This window comes from Scyliorhinus canicula, chromosome 8 (genome assembly GCF_902713615.1).
Source record: "Scyliorhinus canicula chromosome 8, sScyCan1.1, whole genome shotgun sequence".
NCBI classification, from domain to species: Eukaryota; Metazoa; Chordata; class Chondrichthyes; order Carcharhiniformes; family Scyliorhinidae; genus Scyliorhinus; species Scyliorhinus canicula.
In genome coordinates, this window is record NC_052153.1 from 47,382,136 (window position 1) to 47,402,453 (window position 20,318).

A 20,318-nucleotide genomic window follows, 5' to 3' on the forward strand; every position below is an offset into this window, starting at 1 on the left:
CCAGGTGTTGGGGGGCCTCAGGGTTTGGCTCCACTCGCACCCCCACCCCATGGAGTAGCCCGGGGGCCATCAGGCATCCCGAGGGAGGAGGAGGAGGAGCTGGCACCCTTGCCGGTGACACCTGCAGTTGAGATTCCGGAACAGCGCCGCACCTGGACTCCCTCTCCCATGCAGCCCCACCCCCTCCCCCCAACCGTCCCCATCACCCCGTCCCCAGCGATTCGACAGGGCCTCTGCTGCAGCCTCCGCCTCCTCTCTGCGCTGCCTCCGCTGCCACAGGGCTGCATGCAGGGCAGCGGTCCCCGTCACGGCAGCCAACATTACTGGTTGGTTCCCAAACATGATAATCTGCAGGGGGTGAGGGGAGAAAAAGTTATCATGGCCATGCCCCTGTGCACAACCAGTTGCCATGGGCTACATGGTTGCCCCGGTTGGCATCGCGCACCCTAGCCACGGATGCCCCCCCCACCCCGCCCCGTCGATGCCCCCGCTCCTGGCGCCCGTCCCTGCTGCCAGGGCCGCCGTTTGATGGTACTGCTGTCGGTGTGGTCCTGGGTGCCCCCCCCCCCCATGGGTGTCGCCAGTCGAGTGCGGAGGTGGGGGTAGTGCGGGTCTGCCAGGGTCGGCGGAGGGGGGTGGAAGGGGGGGGGGGGGACAGGCCGTGCAGTCGGGGAGCCCTATTACGACGGCCATCCTTTTGGCCACCCATCCCGAGCGCTGGGTGAACGAAGGGTTAACGGCCGTATGGTCTATCACCGACTTCCTCACAATTCAAAATATTTCTAAGTTTTGTCATCTGCAAATTTTGAAATTATGTCCTTTTCATCCAAGTCCAAGACGTGAATATAAGTGGTCCTGGTACTGACCGCTAAGGAACCCCTCTGTATTTCCCCCCCAGTCCAAAAAACATGTTAACCATCACTATTTGCTGTCACTTAGTCAACATTGTATTCATGCTGCTACTGCCCGGTTTATTCCAGGGCCTTCAACTTTGCTGGCAAGCCTGTTCCGTGGCACTTCATTAAACACACATCCATGTGCTCCATTTAAACCATATTACCCTCATCAGCTCTCTGTAAACCTCATTAAAAAAAAACTCAATCAAGTTAGTTAAACAAAATTTGCCTGAACAAATTTGTGCTGACTTTCCTCAACTGAGCCACACTGTCAAATGTTTAAATTTTGACACAGATTATTGTTTCTTTAAGCTTACCCACCACCAAGGTTAACTGGTCGGTCTGTAGTTGCTGAATCTACCCTTACAATTCTGTTAAACAAAGATACACATTTGTACATATGAACTCCAAGATAGTTTCAGCTCGAGTGTCATGACTGTTGTTGCCATTCTCCCCCCAGTACACAGTGTGCTGTGGGGAGGCAGGAGAACTTCATCAAACCTTTATACAAAAGGATGTGACTAGTTGCCAGTATTTGTTACATTCAGCCTCAGGGAGGAGGGAAGTGAGATAAAGGGCTTGTTGTGTACGTCAGTAAAAGGATGGCAACTCTGGGTGGCCTTCAAGTGATTGTATCCTTGTAGGTTCTCACTGTCCTGGACTTGTCCATTGTTCAACATTGTAGCACTTGTCCCAGTTTAGTGCCAGTACCTTTTTCGTTGCCTCACACATACACTTGGCCTTAGTCTGCCTCACACATATACTTAGTCCATGTTTCCCACATTGCTGAATGAGTCAGTGACCAACCTCCCCTTTATATAAAGCAACTCCACCATGTGCAGTGTAACACTGAGAGACAAGTGTCGATACAAGAAGACGATTGCCTGCAACTGACCCAGCGCGTCCGCTGCAGGGGAATGAAACCATTGTCCACTTTAACTCTGCTCTCCCTGTTCTTACTCTGCATCATGGGTAAGTTCTTTTTCATTGAGCTGGTTATAGATTTCAATTTCACTCATCCCTTCTATATGTTACCATTTTATTTTCTGGATTAAAGAATAGCTGCACTATTATTAAGCTGGAGTCAAAGTGGGCAGCACGGTAGCACAATGCATAGCACAGTTGCTTCACAGCTTCAGTGTCCCAGATTCGATTCCTGGCTTCGGTTATTGTCTGTGTGGAGTCTGCACGTCCTCCCCCGTGTGCGCCTGGGTTTCCTCCGAGTGCTCCGGTTTCTGCCCACAGTCCAAAGATGTGTGGGTTAGGTGGATTGGCCATATCTTTTTATTAAAACAGTAAAAAATATGTACAAGGCCAAATGGTACAAACACACATTTTGTGTTGGATAAACAGGGTACCCTCCCCTCAGTACCAATGTATGGGGAGGGGTGCATTGGATACTCTGATTTTTAAAACAGTTCACAACACTTTTCTACAAAAAAACAAATGGAGCAAGCACTAAACTTTGAGCTGGAGACCAGATACCCTCGCTTCTGTACCAACGGAAGTTAAAGGAAGGGGGGTGGAGGGGAGAGAGGGGGAGGGTGGTGGGGAGGAGGGAGTCGGAGTGTTGGTGAAGAGGGGGCCCAATAGGGCACTGCCTGAACTATCTACAGTGGCAGAATAACAAAAGAACCTTCAATTATGATGTGCCAGATTCTGGGAGTCCCCCAGAGGGGGTGAGGGGCGACACCGTATCAGGCACGAGTGAGCCCCGCACCCTGCTACAGAGCGTCTCGTGCACCTTTCCTGACACTGGGCGGCTGATAGACTTTGGACAGTCGCCCTCCGGGCCCGAATCCTCCACCACACTGAGTGTGGCGGGCGACACGGACCCACCAACCAACCCAGGGGCTGCCTTGATCCTGCCACCGGGATCATCGACAGCTGGGATCTCCTCAGGCTCCCCCCCGGGGCCCCGGGCCAGTGGGAGGTGGTGGTGCAGATGCCTGCTCCACCCCCGCTACCTGGTCACTGGAAGGCCCCGAAAATAACTCCGTGAACAGGTCCAGGATGGTGGCAGAGGTGCCCGAAGACAGCGGTTGGGACAGAGGGTCTTCCAAACCATAACCCGCTGAGAACCTAAGAAGCAGGGGGGTTATCGCTGACCCCCTCCCCGGAGAAATTGAACAATCCGGGGTGCTAAATTGTGCTGGGTGGAACGGACCCTCTCGGGTCCCGTCTGACTCTGAAGCACCCTGCTCGGGGGCAACGGCAGCTGCTGGCATTTCCTCATTATCCCCCCGCCACGTTTCTTTCAGGGACTGGGCGTGACATTGATGGAAAAGAACCTGGAGTGACGCCATTTGAAAAATGAAAAATGAAAATTGCTTATTGTCACGAGTAGGATTCAATGTAGTTACTGTGAAAAGCCCCTAGTCGCCACATTCCGGAGCCTGTCCGGGGAGGCTGGTATGGGAATCAAACCGTGCTGCTGGCCTGCTTGGTCTGCTTTAAAAGCCAGCGATTTAGCCCAGTGAGCTAAACCAGCTCTTTTTTTTTTGCTGGGGAGAGGGTCACGCACTGGGGAGACCTCTATCTCTGAAGACCCCTCCAGGCTGACTCCTTGTCCCTCAATGCTTCTCTCCCGAATTTGTGGCTGGGACAGAGCACCCTCTGGCTCGAGGTCACGGACCTCATTACTGCCACCCAGAGGGGCCCGGCATCCGGTGGTGAAATGTCACCGGGCTCAGGGTGTTGCTGGGTGATGGTGGGGTGAGGTGCAACGGCTGCACCCGGGTCAGTAGCCAAGGGTACTGGGTCAGTCAGGGTCAGAAGGATCCAAACCTGACCGCTGGCGAATCGCCCTGTTAGTCTTCCTCTCAGCCTTCCGGCCAAGCGGCTGTCCCATCACCTCCACACCAGTGGAAGTAGAGGGGACGGCGGCACCATCAGCGGCAGTGTTAGAGATGGGGCAATTTTTTCTAATATTCCCCACCTTCTTGCAGGCGTGGCAACGCACGCCACCCGCGGGCCAGAAGATGGGGTAGGTTTTGTCCCCAAAAGGGATCTCAGAAGTCCTCCCGGGCCAGACAAACAAAGACCTGACGCCGGAATGAGAAAATATGCTTGAGGGTGGGGGTCTTTGAGGCCGAGCGGGAGCGGCATCACCCCTGACTGTACCTCCCCCAGTTGATGGAGGTGGGCGAGGAGGAACTCCGTGGGAATAAAAGGCGGGACATTAGAGAGGATAGCTCTCTCGGCAGTGGCTCCAACGGGTCCACCGCCAGGTAGATCCCACCCACCGTGAGCCCTTTTTCCAGGTGGACCGCCCGCTCAGCTCTCAAAAAGAGCTTTGCCATACACCTTCGAGGCTGTAACTATGACCGAAGGGCCAACAACCCGGTAGCATGGTGGTTAGCATAAATGCTTCACAGCTCCAGGGTCCCAGGTTCGATTCCCGGCTGGGTCACTGTCTGTGTGGAGTCTGCACGTCCTCCCCGTGTGTGCGTGGGTTTCCTCCGGGTGCTCCGGTTTCCTCCCACAGTCCAAAGATGTGCGGGTTAGGTGGATTGGCCATGATAAATTGCCCGTAGAGTCCTAAAAAGTAAGGTGGGTGTTGGGTTACGGGTATAGGGTGGATACGTGGGTTTGAGTAGGGTGATCATTGCTCGGCACAACATCGAGGGCCGAAGGGCCTGTTCTGTGCTGTACTGTTCTATGTAACCTCGGCTACAGCACAGACGCAGGCCTCGATTGACATGGTGGTAGTTTTTGGATCATGAGGCAAAACGGTGACCTAACCCCAGGAACAGTGGGGAGGGTGGAGGCCACCACTCCCGCATAGGTGGCTGTAGAGGACCCCATCACCGGCGTATGCGGTGTTGTTGCCATCCCGGTCAGTGGTGAACGATAGGGGAGAAATGGGAGGGAGAGAGTAACTGGAGGGGGGTGGGAAGGCACAGGAGGATGGGGCACAGGGTGACGGACCGCGGTGTGCCCATGTACAAGGGAGGGAAGGGAGGATGAAGCAGGAAGTTAAGGCACAAAAGGACAGGCTGGTGCCAAGGAAAGTCTTGCGGGCTGATCCCCCAAAGGTCTATGATCCAGCAGCGGGTGGGTGGGGGACAGGGTCTTCAGCCCAGCAAGGGCCCAGCAAAACAGTCCACGGATATCCAATCCAGTCCCAGGCTGGAACTCTATCCACTCCAGGCCAGGCCAAACCTTCACCTGTGAAGACTGCTTTGCCGCTCTTGCAGCTCCCTGTTACATGCGGTGAGCTTCAGATAAACCAGGCAGCAAATGTCATCCTCCCGCTCTCCTTCATCCAGGCAATTCAGCAACCAGCAGCTCTGGACACAGCAGCAAACAGAGCAATAGAGAGAGCAGCTACAGCCACTCAAGGTGGATTGGCCATGCTAAATTGCCCTTAGTGTCCAAAAAGGTTAAGTGGGATTACTGGGTTTCAGGGATAGGGTGTGTGGTGATATGCATCACTGTAGATACACAAGGGGTTAATGTAAGTACACGTAAACTAGCTAGACACTAGAGGGAGCACCAGAGACATGACACACAGACACTCAACCAATAGGTCAGTAAGATAGGACACGGCCAATGGGCATTCGCGATACACACAGAGGTGACACTACCACAGGAGGACATTACACCAACCCATATATAAAGGACACAGCACATATGATCTTCCTCTTTCCAGTGGAGACACTCAGTGAGTACAGACATGGTTGATTCAACATCACACCCACCACGTGGATTGTAGCAGACTGGTTTGTCAGTCTGAGTAGCTATAAAAGGATTAACAGCAGAGGCGAACCCGAGTAGGAGAATTGTAAATAGTTTAATAAACGTGTTGAAGTTATCTCCACGTCTGAACCTTCCTTTGTCAGAGTGACCATCAAGGAAGCCGCTTATGCTACGCCAAGAGCATAACAAGACAAGGTGGAGGCGTGGGTTTGAGTACGGTTCTCTTTCCAATGGCCGGTGCAGACTCGATGGGCCAAATGGCCTCCTTCAGCACTGTAAATTCTATGATTCTGATGATCTTATATGATTCTATGATTTATGATTTATATGATTCTATGATTCTGATGATCTTATATATTTAACTTTCTGGGTTGCTGCAGAGTAAAGGAGACAAGAGTTCTGCTTCTCCACAAAACACTTTTCTTTCTTTGATCCAACTTCACACACAAATCTCCACCAATAAACAGTGCCACCTGTTAGCCCTTTATATATCAGGTGACTTTGATTGGATACTTGACATAAAATTAGTATTTAATTGCAAGGTCTGTTAACCCATTCCTAACATTATACCCTCTGACCTGGAATTAATTTACATTTGAATGGAAGCTGATTGCATCACTCTTCTTTATCTCCAATCTCATTCAATCATTGCACCCCTTAAAATCTCTGCCCTGCTCCAATTCTGCCATTTGGCCGAATTGTCAGCATTGCACCCATGGGCAGCCATGCCTTCTGGTCACAAAGACCTAAGCTCTGGAATTCCTTCACTAAACTTCAGCTCCGCCTTCACACATGTCGTCCTTTTAGATACTTCTTAAAATGGACCTCTTTCCTCACACTTTCAGCCGAACACCTCCCTAAGTAGCTCAGCGTAACGTTTTGTTTAATAATGCTCGTGGAAAACACCTTGGGCTGTTTTATTTGTTTATCCGTTTTCAAAGCAATAGTGAATCTTGCGTTGCCAATAATTTGAATGGGTCTGGATGTTGCCTATGCAACAGAACTCAAGACTCTGGCACATTCTATCTCCCGCTGCTGTTTCAAACGTAGCAGATCGCCCATTGTTCTATGGGACTTTATTAGATGCGGTGAGATGTTCTGTTGGATATGCTGCTGAAGTGATAAGTTTGGAATTGCTGCCCTCTATACTGCCAGGAAAGAGGATTTTGGATGCAGCGTCTTTATCTCACGTATTTGTTACAGAAAATGATTATTACAGACACCTGGATTGTGGGAAACCTCACATTACAGTTGCTCAGCTCAGCAGAGGCTCCAGTGATGAGCCTGTGTTGTTCTCTGCTTTGCATTACCTGGATGGTTTGGATGCGTAGTGTTGAATAAAGAACAATAAGCTTTGTTAATGAACAAAACTATAAATTTATTACACTACTCACTAAGATTTGTCCACATTCCTAAAGGAGAAGGTTTCTACATTAAACTATGCTATCTCTAACTGCAGAACTCTCAAATACACAACTGCTCTCTCTCTCATGCCTCATCATCTTCTCTAAGCTTCTGTCACCATCTTCTCTATCATCTGACCCACCAGGCTTAGCATCATTCCTTATATACTTAAATAAATAAACAAATGATAGGACTGGCTCCCTCTAGTGGCTGTCTGTATACATTTCATTGACCCTTGCATTGCATTCATGTATGATAATACCACAGAGCCCTGGTCTTCCCTAACTTCATGTTACAAATCTGGGTTTTTAACCCTCCGCAGCCACTACTGTCCAGCATTCCATTGCCTTTACTGCCAGTTTATGTAAACTTAGGTCAGCTCAGCATCCCACGTACTCGCTGTCTCACAGGTATGAATGGGCGAGTTCCATAACCTTCACTCATTTGCACTTGTGGCCATCATGTTACCACATATCAGCTCATCTACAAGGTTGTTGAAGCTGCAAAAGGAACAGGCGATGCTCTTTACAACTGTAACTGTAGCAGTCATAAGCCTGTTTTCAGCCTGCTGTTCAATGATTCATTCTTGGGATGTTTGCATATCTGGGCAAGTCCAGCTGAGAAAGCAGTGGTGGGCCTTCATGAACAGCAATAGTCTACATGGTGAAGGTGCTTTCACGGTGCTATCAGATCGGGATGTCCAGGATTTTAGCTCAGTCAAAAGAAGGTAATATATAAGTGAAGATGGTGCATGACTTGGATGTGATGGTATTCTCATGCACCTGCTGCCCTGCTCTCTCACCTCATATTCCTTTCTCCGTCACATGTCCATCCAGATTCCCTTAAACAGTTGACTTGCCAAATGACTTGACTTGCTGGGGGATTGATTAATGGTAATGCCATTGAAAGTCAACAGGAGGTGGTTAGACACTCTCTTATTAGAAATGATCATTTTCTGGTGAAAATTGTCACTTACCAGCCTGAGCGGGGCTGTTGTCCAGATTCTTGCTGCACATGGACATGAACTGCTTTATTATCTGGGGAATCATGAATGGAACTGAACTCTGCGCAATCATCAGCAAACACTCTGAACCTTATGATGGAGGGACGCATGAAGTAGCGGAGCATTTTAGCGTCTAAGATGTTATCCTGAGGAATCTCTGCAGCAATGTTTTGAGACTATCGTCCCCAGTCACCATAAACACCTTCCCTCACGTTGGTTGCAGCTCCAGAAACCAGAATGTTTTCCTTCTGAAGTCAAACCAATTTCAGTTTTACTGATGGTGCCATAATTGATCAAATGCTGCCTTGAAGCCGAGGGCAATTCACTCTTCCCTCAACTCGGGAATTCCATTCTTGGACCCATGTTTGACCCAAGGTTGTAACCATTTTGAAGTCAAATTGATCTAGTGGAACCCACTTTGAGTATCTGTGAGCAGGTTATTGGTGAATAAGTCGTGTTTAATAGCACTGTTAAGATTCCTTCCAACTCTGTGCTGATGATTGATGGTAGGCCGATAGGGCAGTAATTCTCCAAATTTGATTTGACCTGCTTTTTTCTTAGACAGGACAAATCAGGATAATCTTCTCCACCACTGGGTGTATTGGAACATCTTAACTGGAGGCGTGGTTAGTTCTGAAACACTTGTCTTTAGTACAGCAGCCAGAATATCATCAGGATCCATAACCGTTGCGATGGTCAGTGCACTCAGCTGTTCTTGATGTCTTGTGGAGTTACATTTTGGGGTTACCATTGATCAGAAACTGAACTGGACTAGCCAGATTAATACTGTGATTTGACCAGGTCAGGTCAAAGGCTAGGAATCCTACGGCAAGTACTCACCTCTTGACCCCCCAAAGCCTGTCCACCATCGACAAGGCACAAGTCAGGAGTGTAATGGAATACTCTCCACTTGCCTGGATGAGTACAGCTCCAACAACACTCAAGAAGCTCAACACCATCCAGGGCAAAGCAGCCAGCTTGATTGCCCCCTCCACCTTCTACAATCATTCAAACCCTCTGGCGAACAGTGGCAGCCGTGTGTACCATCTACAAGATGCACTGCAGGAACTCACCAAGGTTCCTTAGGCAGCACCTTCCAAACGCACGGCCGTTACCATCTAGAAGGACAAGAGCAGCAGATACCTGGGAATCCCACCACCTTGAGGTTCTCCTCCAAGCCACTCACCAACCTGACTTGGAAATATATCGCCTTCCTTCACTGTCGCTGGTGCAATATTCTGGATCTCCCTCCGTAACAGCACAACAGGTGTACCTACAGCTCAAGGACTGCAGCGGTTCAAGAAGGCAACTTACAACTGCCTTCTGAAGGGCAAGTAGGGATGGGGATAAATGCTGGCATAGCCAGTGACACCCACATTCCGTAAATGAATAATAAAAAAAACTTGAATTAGCGTCTGTGATTGTGGAATCTTCATGAGAGGCCCAAGATAAAGACCATTCATGCTTCCTTCATCGATACATAATGTCTGGATTGTAGTGATTTGCATATCTGCATGTACACAAGGTGTTAATGTACAGACATAACAGCTAAGTAATCACAAAAGGCAGCACTAGAGATGGGTATAAGAGACAGACTGAAGCCAAGATCAGCCTCTTCGCAAGTACAGCGAATAGTGACCACAGGTGGACAAAGACAGCTCAGCGCAGGTATAGTCAATCATAACTATTTCTTATTTAATCATGTTCATGTAACATCTAGTTTAAACATTGGAGAGAGAACAAACTCACAGTTAGTTTGTCAGCGTTACTCACTAAAGTATTTGCTCTGTTTGGAAGACTACGAGTGTCAATCAGCATCGAGTTAAAGATCATCCTGGCAAGAAGCAAATAAGCAACATAAATTGCACAAAGCAATATAACATTACTATCAGAAGTAGTAATATAATATTGATCACAATGTTTTGTAGAATGTGTGATATTGCCAGAGGCTTCATTTTAATTGATACTCTTCCTTGGACCAGGGTGCATCTTTCCCACGTTGACCCCCACAGCTTACAGGCAGGGAGTTGCTGGTGGCTCGATGAACAACCTCCCACCATCTTTATTTCTTTTCAGCCTCATATAAAATTTTTGCCTCCCCTTCTCCATCTCTTCCAGAAAAAAAATCCAAGTTGTCTTCATCAAGAGGGGTTAGCTGTGGCCAGATTCAATGCTCAGCTTCCACTGATGAACTACCAATTTCATTTTGCAAGTAAATGAAACTCATTAAAAAACAACTGTTCACTTGGATGAGCAAGTTTTTCGGGGTAGAGGACAGGTGTGCAAGGTGCGCGGGAAGCCCAGCAAATCATGTCCCCATGTTTTGGGCATGCCCAAAGTTTAAGGCAATGTCCACGGTACTCAAAACACGGGTGGTGCCGAGTCCGGAGGTGGCAATCTTTGGAGTGTCGGAAGAGCCGGGAGTTCAAGGGGCGAAAGAGGCCGACGTCTTGGCCTTTGCCTCCCTGGTAGCCCGGAGATGGAGCCCCCCCATCGAAGCCCCCCGAGTGTAGAGACCTGGGTGAGTGGCATAGCTGGGTGTCTCAGTCTCGAGATAATAAAGTTTGCCTTAAGAGGGTCGATGGTAGGGTTCTCTCGGAAGTGGCAGCCGTTCATCGGCTTTCTCGGGGATAATTAAAATGTCAGCAGATGCAGTATTCCAAAGGGTGGGGAGGGCTGGATTGTTGTTTTATGGTTGGGATGTGTGAAGATTGGGAAGGGGGTGGAAATGTTTATTGTGCCATGTTTTTGTCATTGTTATTGTTATTATTATAAAAACTTGCAAATACCCTAATAAAATATTTTTAAAAAAAACAACCGCTCACACCAGATATCCCCTCATCCCCTCCCAAGCATCTGCCCCCCCCCCCCCCCCCCCCATCACCACCACCAGCACCACTCTCTCTCTGCTTCCAATAATTATAGCAGTCAACATGTCATGGAAAAGGTGCAGCAGGAATCATATTCTAATCACATGTATGGATCTAGTGAGATCAGCTGTCACAGCAGGAGCAGAAACGTCCTCTGGGGCACAGCGAGTACACTGCCATTAGGGCTGGTGTAATTGAATCAGTTGTCTTGTTGAAGACTGTGATACTAGTTCTCATTTCAAATTATGTGTCTCGGACTGTTTTTCTTATTATTCTTTCTTGGGATGTGGCTGCTGTGGGTGAAGATGGCATTTATCTCCAAAATGTAGCCACCGCCATAAAGTGGAGTAGAACTCAATGGCTTACTAGGCTATTTCATTGAGCAGATAAGCGTCAACCACAGTAACCTGGGATAGGAGTCATGTGGAGGGTAGACTGAGGAAGGATAGCAAATATTGAATCGGATTCCTAATTGCGACATTGGCACCTTGTTCCTCCAAAAGTCAACCCCCACTCCCATACAGAAAGCCAGAAGTGAAATGGGATTTTAAATCCTACCTGAATTTATTTTCTACTGATTTGCTATTGCCCATTTGTGCTACCGCTGTAGACAAATTTCTGTTTTGGAGCATGTGGTGATATGATTTGCATAGCTGTCTGCCATTGGTGCAGAACACCGGCTTACCATTGGTCCTGGTCGGTCATGTGCCTCTCGACCGATTGGTTGAGACCAGTCATGTGACGGCTCTCCGATTGGTCGAGAGGCTGAGTTAACCACGCCTCCTTACCGAGGTATAAATAGTCGGAGCGCCCGGCGGTCGTTCATTTTATTGTAGACAACCGCAGGGCTAAGTTCTAGCTTATTAAAGCCTAACTTTTGTAAAGCAACTTGTCTCTCGTGCAATTGATGGCTCATCAGAGCAGTTAGTACAGTTTCTGACACTTCATTTTACATCTAGCCAATCAGCTATTTCATAACTTGGGCTGAAATTCTAGTGCAGTACGATAAGAGTGCCGCATTGATGGAGGAGCTATATTTCAAATGAAGCATTGAGGCAAGGTTGTCCATTGCAGGCAGAGTTTAAGCACTGCTTTCATACGTTTGCTGTTTGTGGGACCATGCTGTGGACAAATGGGCATCTTCTGCCTACATAAACATAATAACGGTTATTAAAAATAATACCATTCAATATTCAACACTTTGAGGCAGAGTGAAACGTCTGTTTGCTGCTGGACAGGTGATTCTACTCCAAATCTCAGTGATGGCATTATCTAAATAACAGTGCATCCTCAACCTTCAAGGTGACAGGAATTCAGAATGTCCATCTCTCACTCTGACAGAAGGAGCAGCGGCTGGGTTGAGATGAAGAAACTGCTAACTGTTTTACTTTACTTCCCCTGATGAGCAAAGAATGAAAGAGAGAATTTGCATTTATATACAGCACCATTCATGGCCTTGGTTTACATGCTTTATATCCAGGAAAATATTTTTGCTTAGAGTCATCTATTGGTCTGGCCGCACCCGACTTGCAAGGCGCAGCGAGCTTGATCCTATTGAAGTCGGGATCTAGATTAGCATATTCAAGTGATTAGTTAATCTCACATAAATATCTCTACGACAAATCTACCCAGCACCTAGGATCAACCAGCCTTGCCTTAGGGACCCTGATTGAGAGCCATTTAGCTCTGGTTTCCACAAGTGAGGACCGGGCGTATCGGCACTTGGGGGTCTTCCAGACAATTGGGGGCCCTTGGGTGGTTGGGCTGTATGTAGGGTAGTACCCTGCCACCCAGGTGATGCCACCTGGGCACTGTGGCAGCATCACCAAGGTGCCCAGGTTGGACATCTTTCCTGTACCTGGGATCAGACCTTGCCCTATAAGGTGTGATGCGGGAGGACAGCTGAATTGGTGCATTGTGGGGGTCTGGAGGCTGCGTTGAGGGCGGGGGGTGGGGGGGGTCTGACGATAGTTTGTTAGTGCAGGATATGGGATGAAGTGTAGCCTCAGCTGGGCCTTCCTTGCTGAGGCCCAGAAATTAAGTAGAGTCCCAGTTTCCAGCGCTGGGAAACACCCGGCTAAATGGCCCCGACATGGGACTCTGTTTAATTTCCGTTAATTGTGCCCGGTGAGTAGCCACTGTAGCAATCTGGAATTGCAGCAGCCTATCTGTGCACACAGAGGATCACAAACCGTAATGAGTTAGTGACCAGATACACTGTTTTAATGCTGCTAGTTGAAGTGCAAACATTGACTGGCACATTGAGTAAAACGATAATGTAAGATCTTTTACCACTTTGTGAGAGAGCACAAGGGGCCTTGGTTTATCATGTCATCTGAAAGATGTCATTGAGACAGTCAGTCTGTATTTTGTATTCAAGTCTTTGGGGTGGAACCAGAGCACCTAACTTTCTCAGCTGGAGGCGTGCCTGCTACTACTGGCCCATGACTAACTCAGCCAAGCTGCTGCCATCATAAATCCGACTAGATTCAATTTCTGTTTACTGATGCGTTTTATTGGTCACTTTATAAAACCTGTACCTGCTTTCACAGTCCAGGGTGATTCTCCGATTTGCAGGGGGTTAGCAGGGCCCCAGAGTAATCCTCGCAGCTCCGGCTGCCGAAACGGGGCCCTGCACTTCCGGTCGGGGGTCCGCGCATGTACATGGCGCGGCCTGCGTTGCCCGCCCTGCGCGACATGGCCGACCCACACTGTGGGCCGCCACCGAAAACATAGGGTGGGATTCTCCGCACCCGGGAGAAATCGTGAGGCTGGCGTCAAAAACGGGCGGGTTTGACGCCAGCCTCCGCCCCCCCGACCGGGAACCGATTCTGCTCCCCGGTCGGGGCTAGCATCCTGCGGCCGTGAACTCCGGCATCGCGGGCTTAACAAATTTCGTTAAGCCCGCTAGCCAGAGTTTGCGACGGCTGACGCGTCAGATGACGTCAGCCGCACATGGACGACTCCAACCCGCGTATGCGCGGATGACGTCATCACGCATTTGCGTGAAACCCGCGCATGCGCGGGCCGGTATGTCCCTCAGCCGCCCCGCAAATGGATACAGCGGGGCGGCGGAAGGATAAAGAGTGCGTGGGGTAAGTACCCGCTGCCCGTGATCGGTGCCCACCGATCGCGGGCCCATGGCACCCTTGGCACGGCCGTGGTACTGCCGTGCCAATCGGTGCCATGGTTCCCCAGATCGCGACTTTACGGCCGTTTTTATGAACGGTCAGACCAGGTGTGTTTGACGTTCATAAAAACGGTCGTAAAGGCCTTGGAAACCGGCCCATCGGCCAGCTGAGAATCGCTGCTCGCCATAAAAAAACGGCGGGCAGCGATTCGTGTCGGGAGGCGGGCGTGGGGGGCGGGGGAGAATAGCGGGAGGGCGTCGGACCAGTGTGGCCGTAAAAATTTACGCCGCCCGCTATTCTCCGCACCGTCGTGAGTGCGGAGAATTGCGCCCATTGACTACCCCAAGATTGCGCCCGCCCGTGCTTCGGTGGCCCCCCGATCAGTAGCCTGGCTGTCCTGGAGGCCCCCACCCCCCGCGGATGATTCCCCACTGCCCCCCCCCCACCAGGGCAGCCGCGGACTGAGTCCACAGCCACCATGCCGAGTGCCTGCCGGGTGGAACCATGGGAGAACCACACCGGCAGGAACTCGGCCAATTGACATCGGAGTATCGCTGCGGGGGCCATAGACCGCGTGCGCGCGCGATTGACGGCGATTCTCCGGGGATGAGAGAATCGCAGGAGTGGCGTCGGACCTGATCTCGGGTTTGACGCCCATTCTCCGCCTACGCGCCGATTTCATTTTCGGCTCGGCGAACCCCCCCCCCCCCCCCTCCCCCCAGGAGTCACAGACTTTTCAGAATGTTCATAGATCATAGAAATTACAGTGTTCAAGGAGGCCATTCGGCCCATTGAGTCTGCAGTGCCAATTTAGAATCTTGCTGGAATTTACAGGGCACCCTGGAAACATCCTATAAACGCTTCTCAAAATGCTGGCTTGATGCTAGATTAGGACAGCAGCAAGAGTTCTCCAACTTACTGAACTTTCCCATGTAGTTTAAATGGGAAAAAAACTTAGAAGATCAAATTTTGGCCCCAAGCTGTATCACTATACGAGATTTCTACCTTGATACACGTCATGGAAATGTGTTTTTTCTTTCTGTCATTGTAGAAAGTTGCCTGAAACATCCATTGGGTTCTGCATGCTCTATAGCGTAACTCTGGGCAGCTTGTAACCGTGTCTGGGTGATGGGCTGATATGAAAATCAGTTCCCAATTCCCCTCTCAGTTGGACATAGTAAGATCCCATGCCTCTACGATGAGGAGGGAAGTTATCCTCAGGGCAATATTTGGCAATCAGCCAAACGTCACTTTAAAAAAGCTTGGGCCATAAATTCCTGGCTTCACAGTGGAGGATTTGTTGGGGGGGGGGGTAGATATGCTGGGGAATCCCGGGGGGGGGGGGGGGGGGGGAGTAGATATGCTGGGGAATCCCTCCTGGACGTTCCACATAAGAGTTTACTGGGCAATTGTCCAGAGGTGCGCTGGGCCGGGAACCATGTACAAAGCAATCTCAGTCGTTAAAGTTTGATGTCCCGCCAGTTTTATACTTATCGGCTGATATTCACCGCTGGGAAATGCTGTAGACAGTGTCGGGATTCCACACCCCCATCCACACAGGACTCCCCATCCTCCCACCTGACCTGACCCCCACCCACATGCCCAGACCCCCCACCCCCTCCCCCCTCTCCCCCCCCATATGTCTGGACTCCCCACTTTAAGAGCAGCGGCACTCCGCCACTGATAGAAACCTCATCATTATCACAATGTTATTCTTGAGACCCGTCTGCGTGCAAATTTGGTTGCAACTTTGCCGACATCACAACAGTGACTACACTTTAAAAATATCTTGCTGGTATCGAGTGCTTTAGGCAACCTGAGATCCTGAAATGTGCTTAATGAATACAAATTATTTCAAACCTTTAGCAGTGAGCCCTCTCGAAGTGGATACTGCTTTGAAGTGTCTTGGACGTGTTGTTGATCTTTAAATTGTGCAACTAAAAGTTTTGAAAATCTTTGACTGGAAATCATGTAAATTACTGGCACTGGGAATGACTTTTGTATTCATTCATCAGCAGGAGGCTATTCTTACCAAGAAGAGAGGAAGGTAAGAGGCATGCGTTTCAATTTCCACTTCATGCCATGTGTGAGTACATTGACTTTAAACAGACATCAGTGATTCTCTTCTCTGTTCCAGCCAGACTGCATGAGATACATTTCCATGTTTCCTGAATGTATACTTCCAAGCAAGCCAGTATGTGGAACAAACGGGATAACGTACAAGAATGAGTGCCAGCTCTGCGTCACCAACTGGTACGAATCAAATGCTCTTTCGCTCATTCCACAGAATGATGATAGTGGGAAAAGAAATACTTTCACTAATAACAGTGTAGCCAATGGTCTGGAATCACCAGTCAATGTCCCTATAGTCAGTCCCCCAAGCAAATATGCCTCTTCAAAGGCGGTAGAGTTTTAAGAGTAAATACAAATGCCCATATCTCCTTGATTTTTGATTGCTTGTTGATCCTGAACCACTCTCTGCTCATAACAATGGCTCCCAATTTGAGGAACGTTATATAGGAGTTTCCTGCCGTTGTGCTTGCTCAGAGTGTCTCTTCGAATTACGACCATAGTTTCAGGCACAACGGAAAACAAAGACCCCTTTTCTGGGTTTTATTGTGATATTTTAAAGAAAACCTACCTTTTTAAAAAAAAAATAATTTTTATTGAAAAATTTTGAATTTATACAACAACATCAAACCATACTAAAATACCAACAATAACAATAATGACAACAATCATAAACCTTCGCCCCTCCTCAATGAACAACACAATAACAACTTAAATTAACACAATGTTAAGTTACATAACCGTAGAGAAAAAAATAGAAACTATAATAAGGAACACCCCCTCTGCCCCCCCCCCCTCTCTCCCTCTCCCCCCCCCCCCCCCCCCCCCCCCCTTGCTGCTGCTATTGACCAAGATACCTATCTTTGAGCCAGGAAGTCCAGAAAAGGCTGCCACCGTTTATAGAACCCTTGTATTGATCCTCTCAGGGCATAAAGAAAACCTACCTTATGCACACTGCGTTTTCTCTTCCTTTGAATGTATTTTTATGGCATCGGTATAAGTCACATTATAATTTGAAAAGCTTCGTCAATAAGTTGTTAAATGTGCTGTGTTTGATGAGCATTCATGATGCTGAAAGGAGTTAATATTTACGCTGAAAGAAATTACTCTAAAGGAGTAAGAAAGTGTTAACTGTGGTTCAGTTGGTAGCACTCTCACTTCTAGGTGTTTGGCCCATAGGAATTATGCACAATGGAACATCTAGTGCTTGACCAGTTAATATTTATTATAAAATAAATGCGTGGTTCAGATAACTATGAGAAATGTATTACAAACTACTAATTATGATAAACGATCCTAGTATGAATATCCACTAACACGACTATCTCCAAACTCCTCGAGGTACAGTCACATGGTAGTTTAACACTGCCACCTACTGGCTGGAGGTCGTTTACATTACTATTTACATGGTTGCTTATGCATATCATCCCAGGTGCAAGTCCCACTCCAAAGACTTCAGCATTTAATTCAGGTTGACACTTTGGTGCAGTATTGAGGGCAATTGCTGCACTGTCAGAGATGCTGGCATGGTAACACAGTGGTTAGCACTGTTGCTTCACAGCGCCAGGGACCCGGGCTCGATTCCCTGCTGGGTCACTGTCTGTGCGGAGTCTGTACGTTCTCCCCGTGTCTGCGTGGGTTTCCTCCGGGTGCTCCAGTTTCCTCCCACAAGTCCCAAAAGGTGAATTGGACATTCTGAATTCTCCCTCAGTGTACCCGAACAGGCGCTGGAGTGTGAAGACTAGGGGATTTTCACAGTAACTTCATTGCAGTGTTAAATGTAAGCTGACTTGTGGCACGAATAAAGATTATAATTATTATTAGGATAGAACATTGGGCCCTGGTCATTTATACTCGAAAAGCTGTCTTTTTTATGCTTTATGTGAGAGTCATGGTGTATGTGAGACTGCACGACGCCTAGGACACCTTCATTCATGGTGCCGATGTCGTGCACCAGGCTCTCCACAGTGGTCGCTGTCATAATATACACTCATGTTCATAATGAGATACAGACAGGCAGTGAGGGACACACACAGAACTAATCACCACACAGAATACAGAACAACCAATCACCAGGCAGGACACTACAGGGTACATTACCAACATAAAACACACGAGGCAGGAAGGCTCGGCCTCTTCTTGCTGGTGATAGCTGTAGCAGCAGTCAGGGTGCAATGTACAATCAGCACCTACTACACATGGCACAGGGCAAGTCTGGGCAAGCCAGACCAAGGTCAGCAAGCTTAGATTGATAGAGTGTCGATTCACAGCGAACTATGTACATTACTCGGCAAGTTCAATAAAACAGTGTTGAACCATCTACAGCGTTGGAAGCCTGTTTTCAATTGATACTGCATCGAGTTGCAGTCCGTGTTAATCCAACACAGATAACACATCATAGAACATAGAACATAGAACAGTACAGCACAGAACAGGCTCGATGTTGTGCCGAGCAATGATCACCCTACTCAAACCCACGTATCCACCCTATACCCGTAACCCAACAACCCCCCACACCCTTAACCTTACTTTTAAGGACACTATGGGCAATTTAGCATGGCCAATCCACCTAACCCGCACATCTTTGGACTGTGGGAGGAAACCGGAGCACCCGGGGGAAACCCACGCACACACGGGGAGGACGTGCAGACTCCACACAGACAGTGACCCAGCCGGGAACCGAACCTGGGACCCTGGAGCTGTGAAGCATTTATGCTAACCACCATGCTACCCTGCTGCCCCTAATGGCGAAGACATCAGTCGCCACCCTAGCAGCGTTGGCCTCAGTATCACTCATTGCCGGCGCCACCTCCTGTGTCTGTAGCCTCTGGGACTCCTCCAATTGGCTATGGATCTGCTGGAGTGATGCCGACATCTCCCTCTGAACATCCCGGCCGCTCCCTGTACCAGAGGCTCAGCATCAGGCTGGGACCCAGCTGGGTCCTGGGATCCAGCAGCCCTCCGACTGCCGTCTCGCCTGGGGGTTCCTGCCTCCACCTGATGTGCATCAGCCGCAATGTGGTGCTCACCCGATTGTGCCCCAGAAGCCTGACCACTAACATTTCCCACTGAGGTGTGTATCTGCGCTGGTGGAGGGTGGGGATGACAGCTGTGCCGTGATTATAACAGTTGCATCCTCGGAGCTCTCCTCCGAGGTGTTCTGCTTGGAGTCAGGAGAGGGGGTCGCCCGGGATGGGCTGGCGCCATTGGCTGCTGGACCTGTGAGAGAATGGAGATGTGGTCAGTGGGAGGGATGGGTCAGTCAGTAAGGCGATAACAATTCATGTTTGATAGGTCCCTGGGTGGAGCCCGGTGGTTCCTCACCTCTGCGTCGTCCGCCAGCCTCTGAATGGGTGACTGCCCTGTTCTCGGCCACACCGGTCACCTCCAGGGCCCGTTCCTCGAAGGAGGTGAAGTTTGCCAAGACTGGCATCCCACCGCCAGTTTCCCGCCGAGTATGGGAGAGTTTTTCCTGAGGGGACACAGAGAGGGCATCGTTAGCCACACGCATAGTTCACAGTGGTGGTGGGGGTATGTGTGAAGAAAGGATTGAAGGGCGGGTGGAGGGAGTACTGAAGGGGGTGGGGGGATGGAGGGAGGGTTGGGGATTGGGGTCACCTGGGGGGATGCTCCCTGGGGGGTTAGGGATGAGATGTTGGTACCTACTCACTCGTGCTGCCCGTTGTAGGTCGTTGATGAGGTGGTAGCAGCAGTCAGCTCGGGCAGTGTGACCAGGAGGACTGGTCGTTGACCTTCTTCTGAGACTGGAGGCCAGTCCTCCTGGTCACATTGCCCGAGCTGATTGTTGCCGCCACCTCGTCCCAACACTGGCTGCCTTGTGGCTCACCCTCCAGGACCTTCAGGGTAACAGGGCATCCCTCCTGGCCTTCACTGCATCTAGCATCCCTGAAACTAGGGGCCGATCTCCTAAGCACTATTGTTGCGAGCTGGTTGGGTTTGTTGAGCAAGCGCAGCTTAAGTGTTCGCGGGGGGCAGGCCAGCGCGGTTCCGACGAAACAGCTGGCGAGCTGGCATTCGGAGCGGTAAGCCCGTGCAGTCTCAATAAGTGGACCAATTGACGTTGAATAGCATTACTGAACTCGCAGGGCCAAGCGCCGGGAAACTCGCGGCAATTCCCACTCGCTACGGCACTTGGAAGCTTTTCTGGAGAATCGCGCCCAATATATATGACATTAATTTCTGTCCACTGTAATTCTGCATGCATACGTGAGTTAATTTCAAC

At 49.5% G+C, this 20,318-nt stretch overlaps 1 protein-coding gene across 3 annotated transcripts in view; it reads left to right on the forward strand.

The window, feature by feature from the left end:
• The first annotated feature begins 1,618 nt into the window (after positions 1–1,618).
• Positions 1,619–20,318, forward strand: part of LOC119969981 (trypsin inhibitor ClTI-1-like) — a 32,774-nt gene continuing 14,074 nt past the window's right edge. The window contains exons 1-3 of one of the 3 annotated variants that reach the window (XR_005461499.1): positions 1,619–1,868; positions 16,021–16,052; positions 16,147–16,258. Coding sequence is in view for 2 of the 3 variants with exons in the window: in XM_038803949.1 (XP_038659877.1) it covers positions 1,814–1,868; positions 16,021–16,052; positions 16,143–16,258 (203 nt within the window). In the remaining variant the exon portion in view is untranslated. Of the gene's footprint in view, positions 1,869–16,020; positions 16,053–16,142; positions 16,259–20,318 lie in introns of all 3 variants that reach the window. The other 2 variants (XM_038803950.1, XM_038803949.1) reach the window with 2 other exon arrangements.